This window comes from Cervus canadensis, chromosome 17 (assembly GCF_019320065.1).
Source record: "Cervus canadensis isolate Bull #8, Minnesota chromosome 17, ASM1932006v1, whole genome shotgun sequence".
Classification (NCBI taxonomy): domain Eukaryota; kingdom Metazoa; phylum Chordata; class Mammalia; order Artiodactyla; family Cervidae; genus Cervus; species Cervus canadensis.
The window spans coordinates 11401330-11421827 of record NC_057402.1 but is presented as its reverse complement, the minus strand read 5'-3'; the positions used below and the strand labels follow the sequence as shown (position 1 = coordinate 11421827).

General features: G+C 40.4%; 1 protein-coding gene across 5 annotated transcripts in view; it reads left to right on the top strand.

Moving 5' to 3' along the window:
* UNC79 (unc-79 homolog, NALCN channel complex subunit) overlaps nucleotides 1-17659 on the top strand; it is a 267685-nt gene extending 250026 nt beyond the window's left edge. For all 5 annotated transcript variants that reach the window (XM_043434509.1, XM_043434507.1, XM_043434506.1 and 2 more), the window contains 4 exons: nucleotides 860-1057; nucleotides 2897-2974; nucleotides 15059-15100; nucleotides 16737-17659. In XM_043434509.1, coding sequence (XP_043290444.1) covers nucleotides 860-1057; nucleotides 2897-2974; nucleotides 15059-15100; nucleotides 16737-16937 — 519 coding nt within the window. In that variant the 3' untranslated portion in view covers nucleotides 16938-17659. The remainder of the gene's footprint in view (nucleotides 1-859; nucleotides 1058-2896; nucleotides 2975-15058; nucleotides 15101-16736) is intronic.
* The last annotated feature ends 2839 nt before the right edge of the window (nucleotides 17660-20498 follow it).

Sequence of the window (20498 nt, the reverse complement as noted above, 5' to 3'; positions counted from 1 at the left end):
TCCTAATGATGGTACTTTGTAATTCTGTGACATTGAAAAAGTTACTTAACCTCTCTGAGCTCCAGCTTTTCAGCTGTAAAATAGATGAGATGGTGTGAGAATTATGAAGGTAAACTCTGACTCTTTAGCACAGTGTTTGGGACATTGTAGTCAGTACTTGCTACTAGTTAGGAGCCCTATCTCTACTACTGCTGCTGGTGCTGGCATTATATATCACCTCATTTACTCCAAGCTAAAATTCTCTGAGCGGGGTACCATTACCCCCATTTCACCGAGGGACAGATATCCTAAAATGGTAGAATGATTGTTCTTTCTAATCTAGTTTAGGGATAGGAATGTCACTTTCACTAAAGGGCAAGGGGGTGGCAGGGGGCAGGGTGGTGTTTCCTTGGTGGCCCAGTGGTGAAGAATCTGCCTGTAATGCAGGAGATATAAGTTTGATCTCTGGTTCAGAAAGATCCCCTGGAGAAGGAAATGGCAACCCAGTCCAGTATTCTTGCCTGGAGAAGACACGGGAGCCTGGTGGGACCATGGGGTCATGAGAGTTGGACACAACTGAGTGACTAAACCACCACAACCACCAAGGAGGTGGGCAGATTTATTCTGCAAACCAAGGTGCCTTCTCTCTGAAAAGATGCTTGGTCTCTAAGCGCCCTCCCACTGACTGAGTGAAGAGCAGACAATTTGAAGGTGATGAATCATGAGTTTGTATCTCGGAGATGGCTCCTCCAGCCTCGGATCAGTCGAATTGCATATACTTTGGCTGTGTCCCTTGGAAGGCCAAAGTCATGCGGGGAGAGCTCCTTGGAGCACCACAGCCCACTAGAATGTAACGGTTCCCTGTCTGCTTTCTTTTCAGACCTCCGTGCTGCATATGTGTTCTCTTTTCCACGCATTTATCTTTGCTCAGCTCTGGACCGTATATTGCGAACAAAGTGCCGTGGCGACGAATGTCCAAAGTCAGAATGAATTCAGCTTCACAGCAATCCTGACAGCGCTGGAGTTCTGGAGTAGGGTGACCCCCAGCATCCTTCAGCTGATGGCCCATAACAAAGTGGTGAGTTCTCAGATGGGGTTCCCCTCTTGGATAGAATCTCAAAACGTGTAAGCACTCTTAGTCTTCACATGACATGCTTTTTAAAGACCTCAGTTGTAATACTATGTAAATGGATGTGAATTTCTATGTGAAAAACAGGATATTCTACATGTATAATAATTTTGATGAAAAGCAAAGCAAACAAGTAAATTCAGTTAAAACAGTGTTTGTTTTCTCTGCCTAGTGGCAAAGAAAATGTATGTGAAACTTCTACCTTTACAAGGTGTCTTGTTATATAAAGTCAGAGAGTTAGGAAGGGGTTTTATATTATTTTTGGATTCTAAGGCAGTTTGGGAAAACTATAGTCAATTAAGAGCAGACTGGCTGTATGTGTTAATTCCACTTAGGGTAAAAAATCTGAAAAGAGTTTCACCTTTTTGAGTTGCCCTCTGAGGACCTAGGCTCCTTAGTCTTTAAAGCCAGTTGCATTTTAATGTGGATGGTTTACCTTGTTGGAAAAGAACTGAGGTATGGCTAGCATGGGTCCATGTCATTGAACAAGCTTGGCTTAGTCCAGTAGAGTCAAGATTGGCGGGTATATGGGAGGAATTTCCAAAGGAGTCCTCTAGTTCAGTTTGCTGCTTTGAAGGAGGATCCTCAACTGGGAAGGCAGCATCCAGTGTCTTGGTTATGGGCGTTTCATCAGTAGAATTCTTATCTGTGAAGGGCAAAGGGCCTGGAAGAACACCATAATGATGATTCCAATGTGCCCAGAAACCCAACAGTTCACTGCCCACAAAGGCATTCTGGAATGGCTTTTGATTGATTGAATAATTAGTCTCAGAAACATTATCTTTTACTTATCATTGGAAAGGGGAATATCTTTTACTTTCAGTGAAGCACTTTCTTTAGAGAAGCAGATATTATTAAGCAGTTGTGTATGGAGGGAGATGTTTTAATTCAGCTTAAAGGAAATTTATGTGAAAACTTTAGGGTGTGCAAACAGTTCTGACCACCACATAAATAATTACGTTTATTAGATGGCAGGGTTGGGACTGAAGAAGCACGTGGAGGTCAAATTTTCTATTCTGCTATTTTATAGACGATGAAACTGAGACCTTAAATTTAAACTAGAGATTCAGGGTTTCCTTCTATTGTCACTAGTTTTTTTTTGGTACCATTAATACCTCTCCTCTAAATCTCTTTTAATATTCAAATGCTGGAAATGGATGTATTACAGGTGAATCTTGTACAAATAATGTTACAAATTAATTTGAATTAATTTTAAAGTCCGAAAATTTGGTTAAGCCAGTCTGGTAAAATCTCCCCTGGAGTGTTTAAAATCTAGCTATAGGGTTCTCTGATGAGGGATTATCATTTCTATTGTATTTCTGAACTGTCTATAAATATGTCATAAATATGGCTGCCTTGTTCCATGGAGAACAAAGCCTCAAACACAGATGGTGCAATAAATTAAACAACCTCTCCACTCTCCAAGTGGTGAAACTGTGGCGAAAGCATCAAGATGGAGGAAAGGACCTACGCCCAAGAGTTCTGCAGTTGGAAATGAAGGAAGCAGAAGCCATTTATCCTCTGGTGTGAATCACAGCATGGTACAGATTAGTGAGGTCAATACCTGAATTCCGTTGGCAGCCTGAGTTGGATGAGCAAGGCATGGCAATTGCAAAACCTCTGCAGTTTATAAAATCCAATTTCTAGCTGAAGTTTTAGAGATGAATAAATACCATTCCTTGTGGTCCTGTCTGGTTGTTGTGCAAAAAGTCCTCATGGGCACAGGGTATGGGTTTTTCTGTGGCTGCAGACTGGGAGTGGAATTGATTTTCATATTTGTTGTTTCAGATGGTAGAAATGGTGTGTCTCCATGTGATTAGTTTAATGGAGGCATTGCAAGAATGCAATTCAACAATTTTTGTCAAGGTAGGAAATTCTTATGATTTTTATAGACCTTTACTTGCTTCTAAAAACAAATGTGGATTTATCTTGAATGTACCTTCTGAAGAGGAAAATAAAACTGATTTAATTTTTACATTCAAAGTTGAGGCTGGAGGAATCATATAACAACCTCTTCACTAAATAGTTATTGTGTACTTTTTCCTCTTGCTTCACCACTGTGACCAATTGTAGCTGGGTTAGATATGTTGCACCGTGATTGCATGCAGCACAAGTAATTAAAAATATTACCAAAAATGTTGATCTGGAAATGACCGTGGAGTCATATAAATTGTTTGGTGGAGCCTCATCTTGCAAGATATTCAGAAAACCAAGGAAAATAGTCTGTCATTGTTTGACTTGTTAGCTGATGCTTTTCTCAAAGATAAATTAATTTATCTAATTTTTATCTAAATTTATCTATTTATCTATCTAATTTAGCTTCTAATATTACTATTCTAAATCATTGTACATAATTCAAGTAATTCAAGTATTGTTAAGTAAGTAATTCAAGTATTTGTTATTTATCCAGGAACATGAGAAACATCCTAGTGTGATAAAAAGATAAAAGAGCAAAGGAGAATGTGGTTTCTTGATCACTTTCTCTTCTTATTTCCCTACTTTTTCCTTTCCATCTCTCTATCTCACTGATTCTTTGTCCTTCCTCTTCTTGTACCACTTTTTGGCCTTCCATTTCTGTATTCCATTATCTCAGGCACCATCACCACCACCCTCACCCCCCACCATGGAGTGCCTCAGCTTGGATCCTTTTAACTTCCTATTTTCACTCTTTTTTTGACTCCCTTCAATTAAGGACACTTGTCAAGTTAGCTCACACAGAGCTGTGAATTAACTGGATTATCTAGGTGAATCCTAGAGTCCCTAAATGCAATCAGTGTATCCTTATAAGATGGACACACAGGAAAGAGGAGATGAAAAATGGGACCATGACTTGGGATGATATAGCCAAAGCCTAGGAAGGCCTGGGGCCACCAGCAGCTAGAAGGTACATGGGACAGGATCACCTATAGGGTCTCTGGTTAGAGAACCCAGCAACCACCTGGATTTTAGACTTCTTGTTTCCAGAACTGTGAGATTAAAAATTGCTGTTCTTGTAAGCCATCCAGTTTGTGGTGATTTATTATAGAGCCCTAGGAAACTAAGACCCTAACTGTGCTTCACTGAACTTCTTTTTTCAAACACGATGCATAAACAGCGCATTATTAGGGAAAACTTGACTGTTACCAGGAAACTGCGAGGCAGTTGGTTCAAATGGAATAGATATAGCTTATCTAGCTTAACAGTCAATAGCAAATGTCAACATTATAAGAGAAACTATATGACTGACACTTGGGTGATCATACCTGGTTTTAGTTTTTACAGCTTTATGAAAGTATAATTTATAGACTGAAAAGTACACACATTTAAAATGTACAATTTGGTATCTTTATATCACATGTATGATGCCCATGAAACCGTCACCAAGGTCAAGGTAATGAATGTAGTCCTCACTCTCTAAAGTTTTCTCTTCCACATTTGTTAATCTCTGTTCCGCCACTTCCTGTATCCCCACCTCCTCATCCCCAGGCACCTTCTAATCTGCTTTCTGTCGTAATAGCTTAGTTTCATATTCTAGAACTTCATATAAATAAATTTATATAGCAGTTAAACTTCTTTCTCCTTCTTTCATGCAGAATAATTATATTGTGATTAATCCATGTTACATGTATCAGTAGATTATTTATTTTATGTCTGAGTAGTATCCATTATATGGATATAACACATTTCATTTATCCATTCATCAGTTAATGGACATCTGAGCTGTTTCCAAAAGTTTGAGGCTATTAAAAATAAAGCTTACTCATGAATACCTGTACGTAAGTCTTTGTGTAGCCATAGGCTTTCATGTATGTTGGATAAATACTGAGGAGTTGAATTGCTGGGCCATGTGATATGTGTATAACTTTTAAAGAAATTGGCAGACTGTTTTTCCAAAGTGATTGTACCCTGTTACATTCACACCATCTGTATGCATCCCAGTGCCTGTACATCTTCATCAACACTTAATGTAGTTAATCTTTAATTTTAGTCATTCTAAGAACCATGTAGTGGTGTCTGATCATGGTTTTAAATTGCATTTTCCTATTGGCAAATGATCCTTGACATCTTTTTGTGTGCTTATTTGCTATCCGTACATCTGCATGGTAAAATATCTTTTAAAATTATTTGTCCATTAAAAAAAAATCAAGTTGGCTTTTTTTTCCTTATTATTGTTCAGATACAAGTCCTTTATCAGATATGTCATTTGCAGTGATTTTTTCTGTGTTTGTTGTTTCATTGTCTTCACAGTGACTTTTGAAGAGCAGAAGGTCCTAATTTTGATGAAGTACCATTTATCAAATTTTTCTTTTATTAATTATGCTTTTGGTGGTGTATTGAAGAAAACTTTTGCCTAATCAAAGACAGAGTTTTGTTTGTATTTTCTTCTAGGTATTATATATGTTTTCTTCTAGGTGTAAGTTTGTATTTACGATCCATTTTGAGTTAAATTTTGTATGTGTGTGGTTTGGATTGAGGTACTTTTTATGTGTAAAGATATCCAGTCATTTCAAGATTGTTAAAAATTCTATCCATTGAATTACATTTGCACTTCTGTCAAAAATCAATTGACCATTTATATGTATGGTTCTATTTCTGGATACTCAATTCAGCTCTATTGATCTGTTAGTCTTTCTTTGACCACACTGTCCAGGTCACCATAGCTTTCTAATGTGCCTTGAAATCATGTAGTGTTAGTCCTCTGAATTTCTACATCTATTTCAAAGTTGTTTTGGCTATTCTACGTCTATTGCATTTCTAGATACATTTTAAAATCAACTTGTCAATTATTACACAAAGCCTACTGGGAATGTGGGTTGCATTGAATGTATAGATCACTTGAAGGAGAATTGAGATATTAGCAATATTGAGTCTTCCAGTCCATGAACACAGTGTATCACTCTATTTATGTCTGCATTGACTTTTCTCAGCAATATTTTATAATTTTCCATATATGGACCCAGAGTATTTTGTCAAATTTATCCCTAAGTGTGTTATCCCTAGTAGTACAGATGATAAAGCATCTGCCTGCAATGCAGGAGACCTGGGTTTGATCCCCTGGATCGGGAAGATCCCCTGGAATAGGAAATGGCAACCCATTCTAGTATTCTTGCCTGGGGAATCCCATGCAGAGAAGAGCCTGGTGAGCTATAACCCGTGGGGTCACAGAGTCGGACACAACTGAGTGACTAACACACACACACACACACACACACACACACGTGTGTAATAATTTTATAGTCTTATAAATAATATGTTTTTTTGCATTAAAATTTTTATTTTGTTACTATTTATAAATAGTAACTGATTTATATAACTGATTTATAAATAAATATAACTGATTTATACCTTATATCCTGCAACCTATTAAACTCATCTATTCTGGTAAACTCATCTATTAGTTTTCTTGCAGATTTCATCAGATTTTCTATTTAGACAATTATGTCATGTGCAAATAGAAGCAGTTTTCTTTCATTGTTTTGAATTTTTATAGTTTTAATTTCTTTTTCTTTTCCCTCTGCTCTGGCTAAATCCTCTAGTAAAAGTTGGATAGAAGCCATGATAGTTGAAAACCTTGTCTTGTTCCTAATCTTAGGAAGAAAGCATTCATTAAATATAAATGTTAGCTGTTAGTTTTTCATAGATACCTTTGTCAGATTGAGCAAGTGTCTCTTCTCTTCCTAGTCTGCTAAGAACTTTTGTCAGGAATAGATGTAGGCTTTGTCAGATGCTTTCTCTATGTTTATTGAGATAGTCATTAAATTTTTCTTTTTTGACTGTTAACAGCGAGTTTCAGGGATTGAGTTTTTGAATGTTAAACCAACCTTATATTCCTGGGACAAACCATTTGGTCTTGAGATATTGTTCTCTTATATATTGCTGAATTCTATTTGCTAAGTCTTTAAAATGATTTTTTGCATCAGTGTTTATGAGGGATACTGGACTGTAATTTTCTTTCCTTGTGATAACTATATTTTGATTTTGGTATCAGGGTAATGATGGCCTTATAGCACAAATTGGGAAGTATTCCTTTTCTATTTTCTGGAAAAGTTTGTGTAGGTTTGGTGTTATTTTTTTCCCGGAAGTATTTGGTCGTATTCACCAGTGGAATTGCCTGAGCTTGGAACTGTCTTTTCAGGAGGGTGTTAAACTTCAATTTCTTTAACAGATATAGGGCTGTTTAAGTTATCTGCTTATTTGTGAGTGACCTTTGACAGTATGTGCCTATCAAAGAATTTGTCCATTTCATCAAAATAGTTGATGTTATTGGCATGAACTTACTCAGAATATTCTCTTATTATACTTTTAATATTTGTAGGATCTGTTGTTGTGCTACCTCTTTCATTTCTGGTAATGGTGATTTGTGATCTTACTTTTTTTTTTCTAGTTAGTCTGAATAAAGGTTTATCGATTTTAGTGAATTTTGATTTAAAACAGTGACAACAGTAATCAGCTTTTGGTTAGTTTTCACTGATATTCTCTATAGTTTTTGTTTCATGGACTTCTGTTTTTATCATTTTCTTTCCTCTATTAGCTTTAAATTTCACTTGCTCTTCTTTTTCTTATCTCTTAAGGTAGTAGTGGAATTCACTGATTTGAGATTTTTATTCTTTTGTGACAAGAGATTACTGCTATGAATTTCCATCTAACCACTGGTTTAACTGCATCCTACAATTTGGTAGCTGTGTTCTCATTTTTGTTCAGTTCAAAATACTTTCTATCTTCCCTTTTGCTTTCTTTTTGGATCCATTGCTTATTTAGAAGTATGTAATTTAGTTTTTAAATAATTAAGGCTTTTCTAGAGATTTTCTGTTCTGGAGCTTTTTAGTTTAATCACGTTGTGATCAGAGAACATAGTTTGTATAATTTGACTCGTTTTAAATTTTTTGAGGCCTGTTTTATGGCCCAGAATATTGTCCATCTCGGTAAGTGCCTTGTGTTCCCTAGAAAAGAATATGTCTTCTGCTGTTGTTGGACACAGTTTCCTTTGTCAGTTGGGTCAAACTTCTTGAGAGTGCTATTCAATTTTTTTTCATGTCCTTTGCTCTTTTTCTATCTGCTTAGTCTATCAATTATTGAGAAAGGGGTATTGAAATATCTCCCTAATTTATCTTTTCAAATCTACCAGTTTTTGTTTCACATATTACACAGCTATTATTAGGTGCATAAATGTTTAGGATTGTTTTATCTTCTTAGTGAATTGAATTTATGAAATAGTTCTCTTTAACTTAGTAATATCTTTGGTAATAATAGAGGCAGTCCAATTTTCTTTTGATGAGTGTTAGGACTGTATTTTTTTCTATCCTTTAACCTATTTGTGTCTTTATAGTTCAAGTATATTTCTTATAGGCAGCATATAGCTGGGTGTTGCACTTTTTAAAAATCCAATCTGACAATCTCTTTCAATTGGGTTTTTTAAACCATTTTTACTTAATGTGTTTTGTGATAGTATTTGGCTTAAAATATCTTGTTATTTGTTTTGTATATTTCCCACATACTCTTTGTCCTTTATTCCCTCTTATTCTACCTTCTTTTTGACTGATTGAGTTTTTAATGATTAAATTTTGGATATAATTTCTTTTTTTTGGTCTAGTTTCTTAAGGGGAAAGCTGAGATCACTAATTTGAGTACCTTTTTCTATCCAGTTGTCAGTGTTTAGTGCTCTAAGTTTCCTCCTAAGTACTGCTTTAGCTGTATTCCTCTGAATTTTTATATATTCTCATCTTCATTCAGTTCAAAATAATTTCTAATTTCCCTTTTGACATCTTTGACCCATGGGTTATTTAAGTGTGTTTTTCAGTTATCTTATTAGTTATCTGTCTTAGTTGCTGTTGTTTCAGTGGTTGACTTAGAGTTAATTGTCTACATTTTTAACAACCCAATCTACTTTCAAATAATAATATACCACTTCATATATATAATAAGAATGTACAACAATATAGTTCCATTTTCAGTCTTTGTGCTGTTATTGTCATCCATTTTACTCCTACATATGTTATAAAGCAAACCACAATTTTTTTTTGTTTGAAACAGTTACCTCTTAAAGCAATTTAAAATTTGTTTTTTATTTATTTGTATTTGCGATAATTGCCATATTTGCACTTTTCAGTTTTATTTATTCCTTTCTATAGAATTAAACTTCCATCTTCCTTCCGTCCAAATGACTTTCTTTACTACTTCTTGTGTAGTTCTGCTGAAGCTTAATTCCTCCAACTTTTCTATATCTGAGAAAGTCTTTACTTTGCCTTCATTTTTGAAAATATTTTCACTGGATCTTGAGTTTAGGTTAAAGGTTTTTTCCCTAGTATTTTAAAGATGCTATTCATCTACTATCTTCTTACTTCCATTATTCCTAAAAAGAAATCTTTGTCATTCTTATATTTTTTTCTATATATAATATGTCTTTTTTCTCAGACTGCTTTTAAGATTTTTTCCCCTTTACCATTGTTGCTAAGTAACTTGAAGATGATATGCCTTGGTGTAGCTTTCTTCATGTTTCTTGAGCTTTGCGTTTGTTCAGTTTGAAAAAGTATCACCTATTGTGTCTGTAAAGTTTTCTTCTACACCTCTATTCAACATACTCAGTATTTCTTCTACCTTCTCAACTGTATTGAATATAGTTATAATAACTGTTTCAATGTCCTTATTTGCCAGTTCTGTTATCTATGTCACTTGGGGGTCTTTTCCAGTTGCCTGAGTTTTCTTCTCATTTTGGGACCCATTTCCCTGCTCCTTAGTATGCCTGGTAGTTTCTTATTGGATTCTTGACATTTCGAATTTGACTTTTGGGGTGCTAATTTTTATTCCTATAAGTATTTTTATAATTCCTATAAGTATTCTTGAGTATATTCTATGATATAGTTAAATTACTTAGAAAGAGTTCTATGCCTTTGAGACTTGATGTTAAGCTTTGTTCAGTGGGATTGGGGCAGCAGTTTGTATAGGGTTACCATTTCTTCACTGTTCAGGTAATATCCTTCTGAGTACTCAGTGTTCTAATGATTTGCAAGAACAGAAATCTAATGATTTCCATTTGCAAGTGGAAATCTAATTTCCACTCTAACTAGTGGAAACACAAACTATTGCTATGTGATTACCAGGGATTTTCCCCTCTAATCTTTTTAGGTTATTTTTTCTTCAGCCTTGAATAGTTTTCTCACATGTGTATACTGGTCAGTATTCAGCTGAAGACTCAAGGGAAACCCCTCAGATCTTCGAGAATTAGTTTGTGTGCTCTCTCTCTGTCTTTCTCTCTCTCTCTGGACAGCTCTCTCCTTTCCGCTAGTCTGCCTTACAAACTTTAGCTCCCTTGGCCTTTCTGGTCTCCTCGCTCCATTTCCTCACCTCCTGAAGACTGCCAGACTGCCTGGGTTCCTCCTCCTTCTATACTGCCTGAAAATACTTTCTAGGCAGTGACTTGGGATAATCGCAGGGCTCACCTTGTCTGCCTGCTCTCCCTCACTGATCACTATCCTGCACTGTTGACAACTAATGTCTGAAAACTGTTGTTTCATACCCCTCACCTGGAATTTTAATTTTGCTTTAGACAGGAGTGTAAATCTGGTCTTGGTTATTCCACCTTGGCTGAAAGAGGAAGTTACATGACTAATTTTACTTTGAGGACTAGAACAAGCGTGGAATGAAATGAATATAATCCAACAGAATTAGAAATCTTCAATGTATCCCATAGCATAAACTAAGATAAGAGGAAGACTATTACTTTTATTTTGGTGAAAAACAGCCTATTTTTTTAAAACGTCCTTTGGTTTTCCAGATATTGTTTCTGGAGAACAACAACAACAACAAAATACCAACCAATTTTATTATAACATTATAGAGCTCAGAATAAATTATATCTAATTCTAACTGACAGCTTTGTCAGAGCCACTAGCAAAAGGGTACTGAAATGAATCTTATTCAATAAAGTCAATTAGCATTCCTGAAATAGGATGACTGCTGGGTTGTATAATGCTGTCCTTCACAATGAACTTTAACCTGATGCTTTCAGTCAGGTGATTCATAAATAACAGATCTGAAGGCCCTGTGCAAGTATGTTTAGAATCTTTTGGTCACGTGTTACATCGATGGGGAAATAAGACACTTCTAAAATCAGTGTCCCCCTTGATTCCCTCATACAGACCCTTAGCCCCAGGGGCAACCCTGAGAAAGACATCCACCTAGCAGCAGAGGACTCAGTGTTCCCTGATCCTTAGTCTCTCAGAATTCTTAACAAGAGAGGTTAGTTCAGGTATTCCCCAAATATCAAGAGGCAGGCGAGCTTGCTTCCATATTAAATGGGTCAAAAGACAATAAAAGTCTATAGGCATTAGGGCTCTCAGGGCTTGTTTTTGCCCTGCAGATATTAGGGAGGAGGCGGTTAGACTAATTTATTTATTCCTGTTCAGGATGTCCACATGAGCCAGTCCTCTTATATGCCAGAGAGCACAGCCTTGTCTGGCACCAGCCTTTGTAATCCCACAATTTTATTATGAGGATTGAGGGCGGGGGAGACAAGCGAGTGTGTTATTTTCTGAAAGTTTGATCACAGCTATCAGAAGTCCAATCATAACTTCTGGGACACACCATACTTCATTTCTAAACACAGTAGTTACATTACAGACAGAGACTTAAATGGCTGCAATATAAATGTTGTGTTTAGGAATAAACATCACTGAAGTCAAATTAGCAAGTTGTATGCATCTATAGAAGGTTGAAGGCTTCCCTGTGGCTCAGATGGTAAATAATCTGCCTGCAATGTGGGGGACCCAGGTTCAATCCCTGGATCAGGAAGATCCCTGGAGAAGGGAATGGCAACCCACTCCAGTATTCTTGCCTGGAGAATCCCTTGTACAGAGGAGCCTGGCAGGCTACAGTCCATGGTGGTGTGAAGAGTTGGACACAACTGAGTGAGTGACACTTCTGCTTTCATAGAAGGTTGAAAGCAGAAAAACAGCCAGATGCAGCCTTAGGAACAGAAGCACAGAGAGGAAACATGATTTATCACTTCGCCAAGTTAATTTTTTAATGGTTTGATGAATTAGATGAGACTAGCAGCTATAGCCATGACTAGTGAACAGAGAGGGCATTTAAATGCTATCCCCCATCCCAGCAGGCTCTCATTTTGGTTCTCTTGTTTTCTTCATTGCCTTGCTGTTCTCTACTTGGCCCAGGCTAACTTTTAATCTTGTCCTCAATCCAAAGAGCAAACTAGTCCTCAGACCCTCACAGGTTGTCTCTGAGGACAGCATCCTTCTCCATCCCAGAAGCCACGCGGGTCTTACCTGGACCATGGGGGCTGCCTTCACACTGGGTCCTGGGCTCCATTCTCCATGTCCTTCCTCTGGTCTGTAGACTGCTGCCACAGTGAGCTTGCCGGAGCACAGTTCTTCTCGTGGTGAATGAGGCTTTCCTCATCAGAAATTGTATTGAATTTGAAATATGATCCAAACCTCCTTATGTGGCATCCCAGATCATCTGTGGGTGGATGTTGAGAGGCCCCACCTTGCTCTTCTAAACTTCTTTTTCATGGCCCTCTCCTAAGAACCTCACCCTTCAGCATCTCGTGAACCCCACTGCCTCCTCACCTCTTGGCATTCTCCTGCCTCTGGGCTTTGCTTCCCTCTTATCAGTTTGCTAGGCTGCTGGGTACTACAGATTGGATGACAAGTAACAGAAATATACTGTCTCATGGTTCTGGAGACAAGAAGTTATGAGATCAAGGTGACGCCAGGGCTGATTGCTTCCGAGGCTGTGAGGGAGCATCTGTCCCAGTCTCTCCCCTGGCTCCTGGGGAGTCACTAGCCGTCGTTCCTTGGCTTGTAGATCTCTGCTTCATCTTCATGTGGCATTCTCCCTGTGTGTGTGTCTTTGTCTGGATCTCCCCCTTTCTATAAGAATACTAGTCATGATCAGAGAAGGAGAAATATTGTATGACATTCCTTATATGTGGAATCTTAAAAGAAATGATACAAATGAACTAACATCCAAAACAGAAAGAGACTCACAGATTTAGAGAATGAATTTATGGTTGCCCAGGGAATGGGTGGGACGGAGGGATCGTTAGGGTGTTTGGGATGGACATGTACACACTGCTCTATTTTAAATGGATAACCAACAAGAATCTACTGTGGAGCACAGGGAACGCTGCTCGGTGTTATGTGGAGCCTCGCTGGGAGGCGAGTTTAGGGGAGAATGAATCTATGTATGGGTGAGCCCCTGAAACTGTCACAACATTGTTAATCGGCTATGCCCGATACAAAATAAAGTTAAAAAAAAAACGAGATGCATAAAAAAACAATACTAGTCATATTGAATTAGGATTCACCCCTACTCCAGAATGACCTCATCTCAACTCACAGCATCTTCAGTGATCCCGTTTCCAAATAAGATCACATTGGAGGCTATGTGGGCTAAGACTACAACAGCTTCACGCGAGGACACAATTCAGTCCACATCTACTCTGCTCTATTAGAGGAGGGTCAGAAGAAGCATGGAGTGAAATGATATGATCCATTTGAGCTCATTTCAAGATCTGAGCAGTCCGGAAATAAACTAGTATTTCCAAATTTATTAGATCATTGCCTTCCTTTCCCACTGAACTAGAGTTCTGTGGAACACACTTTGGGAAACATTGTGTTCTGTCCCTGACTTCATGACTTATGAAGCCACCAGTATTGACTTGTGTTCAGAAGAGCTGAAGTGTGGTGAGAGACCAAAGCAGAGCAGAGCCGCTGCTGGAGGCACTCTGGCAGGGCACCTATGACCTCTTAGGAAGGGCCTCAGGGCAAATCAGAGACAGTGACGGGGCATGGAGGGTACCCCAGGTGCCTGGGGTTTGAGAGTCTCACTCTGGGCCAGAGCAGGGGCCTACTTCTCACCTGCCAAAGAACCCACCCTGTTGAAACCCCTGCCCCAGCTCACCCTTGCTGTGTTTCACAAGTCACAGCCAGGCAACCTCAGGGCTTGTCTTTTTCTATCACTAAAGCATTTTAACTGCTTCTCAGTGATGTTTTTTATTTTTGGAATATAACTGCTTTACAATGCTGTGTTAGCTTCTACTGCACAATAAAGTGAATCAGCTATAAGTATCCATATATCCCCTCCCTCTTGAGCCTACTTCCATCCCCTCGCCACCCCACCCCTCGTCATCACAGAGCATCGAGCTGAGCTTCCTGCGCTATGTAGCAGCTTAACACCAGCTGTCTATTTTACACATGGTCGTGTATGAAAGGGTTTCCCTGGTGGCACAGTGGTGAGAAATCCACCTGCCAAGCAAAGGACCCACGGTTCCGTCCCTGGGTTGGAAAGATCCCCTGGAGAAGGAAATGGCAACCCACTCCAGTATGTGTTCTTGCCTAGGAAATCCCAGGGACAGAGGAGCCTGGCAGGCCGCAGTCCACGATGTTGCAAAGAGTCAGACACGACTTGGCAGCTGAGCACGAGTATATGAAAACAGAAATGTAGATCAGTGGAACGAGATGGAAAGCCCAGAGATAAACCCGTGCACCTATAGTCACCTTATCTTTGACAAACGAGGCAGGAATACACAATGGCATGAAGTAAGCCAGTGATATTTTCTTAACGACCACAGGCAGATAGCATCACCATGCTACTTGTAGACACAGTTCTGAAGATCCCATGGAGGAAATGCTATTTCAAGAAAGTGAGGATTTTAATTAAATAAATACACATTTAATTTCCCGTGCTTGGTAGCTTTCAAGAGACAATCAGTCATTTACTCTAAAGTGTGTGGTTGAGGCACTCATGGGGCGCTTATTAACCTCCAAATGCCACCAGCTCAGCGGGGTTTGGCCTCAGAGAGACAGTTGTCTGATAGCAGTAACTCTGCAGCTAGGGCCCACATCCTTTTGTGATGTTAAAGGGATTCTGTGCTCGCTCTGCCTCGCAGTAAGCACAGCTTATGTGGGAGAATGCAGAACAGTCATAATGGGCCTTCTGTGTCTCTCCATACAGCTCATACCTATGTGGTTGCCAATGATTCAGTCAAATATCAAGGTAAGTCACCCCTGGGTGGCCTGGAAGCTCACTTCCCTCCAAAGAGGCTCATTACATTCATAGGGCTCCACCATGCTCCACTCAACTGCCTGTTTGTGGTCCCTGGGGGCTAATAATGCAGGAGACCCTGTGGACCAGGTAAGGAGCATGTGGCTGAGGTGACAGCAAGAGCCTATATCCTACTACTCATCACTGATGAAAGGAGAGGGGGAAGATCCCAGAGCTGGACAAGGCTCCGTTACTGACTAGATAGAATATAGGTGAGCAGCGACTCTGCCTTCAGTGGATACCCTTGGGGTCTGGTCCCAGGCATGTCCGGTGCTATTTCCTGGCCGCCAAGTTTGACTTTTTGTCATGGGAAGGATTATATTAAGAAAAGATAGCATTGAGTGAATGATAGAATTGAACAAGAGGGGACTTGCCCACGCCTCTGACATTTTACATAAGAGGAAACACAGGATCAGAAAGAAGAGTAACTTGGACAGGGCCGCCAGCCAGGAAGCAGAAGACTGAATGTATTTCTCACTGCCAGGCCCCACGTTGAGTGACGAATTGTCACTGTGGGGCCTGACATACTCCGCGGCTGGGAGTGTAGTTACTGGGGCCTAGCATTAAGATGGTGGCGCTAACCACCCACTCCATCCAAACTGGGTCCTGTCTAACAGGCACTGGGAGTGTCACAGGAGAAGATGGAAGTCTTTTTGCTGGATCTCCTCTCAGAGTTGGGATGGGATGCTCATGGAAGTAAAGGAAGTGACTTCAGGGGGCCCAGACCCCAAGAGAGAAATATAGCTGCCAGCTATAACCACAGGCTTTGAGCCCTGGTTCATGGCATTGCTGCTGTTGGTGGCCACCGGTAAGCCCAATGGCTTTGCTGAAAACCTCATTGGATCAGTAGCTTCTGTTGTGAAAACTGCTTAGACTTCCACCCCGAGGCATTCTGCGCTGCCCTCCTCCCTGCGTGGTGGTCATCTGTGGCAATTTGACGTGGCCCAGAGTGCTGAGAGGAGGCCAACAGAACTTGATGAAAGGCTAGGAAAAAGAAGAAAAACTCACAACCTAGCTCCTTCCAGTGCATGAACTTGAGAACAGAAAGACTATAATCGTGATTAAGATGTCCCAAGCACTTACTGCGTGCCAAGTTCTGTTCTGATCCCTGTTAACTCATTTATGAGTGAGTGTTATGAGCCCTACCTTGCCCACGAGCAAATCCAAACACAGGTCGTAAACTTTGTTCCCTAAGTTGTTTACAGAGGAGGAGCCAGGATTTGAACCCAGGGAGCCTGGCAGCAAAGCCTTCAACGACAGGTGCTCATAGTGAACAGCTCCTGGGGTCAAGTCTAAGTGTCAGCCTGTACGCTGGAGTTGCCGTGCATCAGTCTAGATGGGAAAGGCATCATCTGGGTGGATTTGGGCCAGGTGGGCTCTGAGGTGGGCTCTGAGGACATGGTACCAGCCCACATCCCTTGCCCTGGGCGCTGCCACAGTTGAGAGCCGGCCTTCTTCAGGCCAGTCAGTCCCCATGCCACATGTAAGTTCCACCTGCAGAAGGAGTCCAGGCCAGCACTCCCTGGGAGGATGGGGAACCTCAGGAGGAAAGAAACTAAACTGCCTGTTCTTGCCCCTTCCTTGACAGCACTTATCTGCGGGACTCCAGCTCCGCCTCCAGGCCATTCAGAACAACGTGAACCACCACAGCCTCAGGACGCTGCCGGGCTCCGCCCAGAGCAGCGCCGGCCTGGCCGCCCTTCGCAAGTGGCTGCAGTGCACCCAGTTCAAAATGGCGCAGGTGGAGATCCAGTCCTCAGAAGCAGCCTCTCAGTTTTATCCTCTCTGAGCGGACTCCACGGCCCTCAGTGTCAACACTCTGGTTTAGCAATAATGGGTTTCCAAACAAAACAATTCGATCCAAGCAGGTTGGGGAACATATTGGTACTGTACATTCTCTTTCTAGTTTAGTAAAAAGACGTGCAGAGGCCGGAGAGTGCCACAATGACGCTTTCTTGCTACACATTTCTGATGACTCCTTGGGCTATCTGATTAAGTGTTTCCTTACATTATTTTTTAAAAAAACCAAATCATTTTTCTTTAACTAACTTCTATTTTTTTTAAGAAAAAAAAAAAAAAATAGACTGGTGGGTACTCACAGAAAAGTTGTATAAGTCCCCCTGTTGCTATTTTTGATGATAGAGAATAAATAGGGTTTTTGAAACCTTTGTAGTGTTTTTTCTTAAAATCCACTCTTGGCAATGCAATAAAAAAAAGAAAAAAGAAAAAAAAAACCGTCACCATAAGCCAGTGACACTTGACTGAAGCTTTTTTGTCATTATCCTGGGAGAAGCGGCAGCTTGCAAGGACCATTACAAAGTGCACTTAGAAATTAGGTGGTTAAACTGTGCCAATTGTTTCCTTTGTTTCCTAATGTCATTTTCCAGGACTGTCCAGTACGTTTTGATTATTTTTAAAACTAGGTTTTTCAGCTCATTCGTTCTAGGCTGTACTTTCTTGTATGCTTTATGATGACCACTTTAGTTTTGTGAATAATAAATTTTATTCTTTTGTTAACATTTGTATACAATTCAATTTAAAACTGTAGACTGCATACTGGACCATACGATTCCCCACGCTGGCACAGAACACTGCACCTGGAGCTACATTTCATAAAACAGAATTTTAATAGTGTAAGAGCACCAAGATTTCTCAGCACTTATACTTAGCGTTTGACTGTGCATTCACAAATGATATTTCTCTTCTCTATCCCTGTAATGCACTGACTAAAAGAATACTTAATATACATTTAAGCTGTATATTGACATGCTATTAAATGCATTTTTTATTATCTTTGTGAGCCTGGGGTTTTTTAAAATCAGTTTATAGAGCTAGGGTTTAGTTCCCGACAACCATTTCTTCTAAACTTTTAAAATGTATAAGTTCTCTTAACAGTGAGTACAATTTTAAGAGGAGAAGGCTTTCTTTAAGATCATTTGGTGAGAGGAATACCCAATGTGTTTGAAGTCCCTTCTCTTGGAGGAACTCTGAGGGCTTGAAACTTTTTTATTTACATTAGTTATGAAGAAGTTTCTCTTTTCTTCTGGGAAGTCTGATGTCTTAATGCTTCTTGGGGAAAACAAGTCCTCAAATATTTAAGTACTTTGCAGGAGTTCTGGAAAGATAGAGTGTCAGATCTCCATTCTTATGAAAACTTATGGGGAACAAATAGGTCCCTAGAATAAGTATATAGAAATGATTATTCTTCATATTTTGCTAATGAACTCTTGAAAAGGGCCTTTCGAGTCAGAATTCTCTGTCCCAGTCGTGCTTGGTTATGCTTCTGTGCACATTATGTCTTGTATTATGAAAAGTCGTGCATGTACTTATCTCATGTGTAAACTGTGATGGCTTTGAGGATGTGTCCTGTCTATATCCCTAGGGTTTGGCATGTAGTATGTATTTAATTAATGTCTAGTGAATTGAATGGATTTGATTAAGCAGCAGGTCTTTCTTGAGCTACCCAGTGGGCTCAGCAAGGGCTAAATTGTGATTTTCTAATTTTTATGCAAGGATTCCTAGAGGGGGTTACAGAAATGGCCAGAGCAGGAGGCCCTGGCTGCTTTCCCTGGGGTTTAACTGACTTCCTATCTGGGCTCAGCTGTAGACCCAGCTCCTTAGTAGTCCTGAGCCCACGCTGCCACAGGCAGCCAGGATCTTGGTGGCCCAGTCCTCCCAGAGTCATCCATGGCTACTTCTCCAACTCCATTTCCTTGAATGAACTGCCTCGATTTCCCTTGTATTCGCACCCCCCTACAAGGGCTGGAGATGACTCCTTAACTCAGCCCTCTTAACTGGATCCCTTCTAATGCTTCCTGCTATCCAGACCTATTTCCTTCACACCAGTTACAACCTGGTGACTCGGTCCCACTTTAGCAGGTCTCCTTCCTTGCCCCTCAGAATTGTGTGACTGACCCGAATACTGTCTCTGCTGGGACCCTGCCGCTTCTCCGGCTGATAGAGACCAGCAAGTTTCTCTGGCTTACAGCTCCCTCCTTCTCACTTCACTACCCAGAATCCCTATCTTTTTTTGTTATATCATTGTGTTAATCTCTCCAGCAAGTGGGGCTCAGGTACTTGGAAGAGAAAAGCCAGGAAAAGAAAGGACAGATGGAAGTTTAGCAGGATTGGGTCCTTACAAGGAGAAGCAGAAGCCATTCACCTAGGTCAGGAGTCAGACAACTACAGCCCACACCTGTTTTTGTAAAAAGTCTAATGAAACACAACCACACCATCCATTTGCATATTGTCTACGGCTGTGTTTGTGCTAGGACGACAGCAGAACTGAAGGATCGTGACAGAGACCATGTGGTCCTGAAAGCCTACATTATTTACCATCTGACCCCTTTACAGAAAGTCCCCTGACCCCTGGCCTAGGTGAAGGTCACCGAGGAGCACTGAGTTGAACCCTTGCATGGGTGTATTTTCCCTAAAGCCTCAGGGTTTTTGAAATTGTATTATTAGTGTTTCCTCATCTGTGAAATGTGGACAATGACACATTCTACCTCATGGGGTTGTTGAGATGATGAAATAAAAGAATGCAAGGAGCTTAGATCAATGCCTGGCACATGTTAAGCACTCAATGAAAAGTTATGTGTTATTGTTTTATATTCTCATGTTAAAGCCTGGAGAAGTAAGCCTACTTGTCCAAGGTCTTACCGCTAGTCAGAGGCAGAACTAGAACTTGACCCCAGGTTGCCAGACCCCAGGGATTGTGTTCTCAACCACTGCCCATGTTGAGCCCTGCGACCCCATACTCCAGCCCAGGGCGATGCCTCTAACAGCAGCACAGACGTCAGAGAGACTCCAATCCCAATTTGGCCAATGCTGAATATTGGCTTGGAGAAGGGCCAGGAGTCAATTGTTTCCCTTCCCTCACTGAATCCTACTCATTCCAGAGTGTGAAAAGCACATTCTGAGATTCCCAAGGGTGGAATGGGCCAACATCTGCAAATGCATAGATTCCATGATTGTTTGCTGTGGGCACACCTCTTACTAGTTGGGTGACCTTGGACGAGTTACTAAGCCTCTCTGGACCTCTGTTTTGCCTTATCTGTAAAATGGAGCCGTCTACCATGGAAAGTGCAAATGAGTGGAGGACTGAGGTGGTGGTTGGGAGACTGTGCCAAACACTATGGACCTCCAAGAAGACCTGTGCCACCTTATGAAGACCACATGAGGGGACAGCTCACAACTGCAGGCTCATTTGGGTTTTCCTTCAGCCAGTCCCTCTGAATCTAAACCTACAAGACCCACAGGAGCTGAAATGCACTCATTAACCAAGGATGTCCAGTCTTCATTGTATACCATCTTTACAAGCGTGTCGTTCCACCTGCAATGGGATATTTTC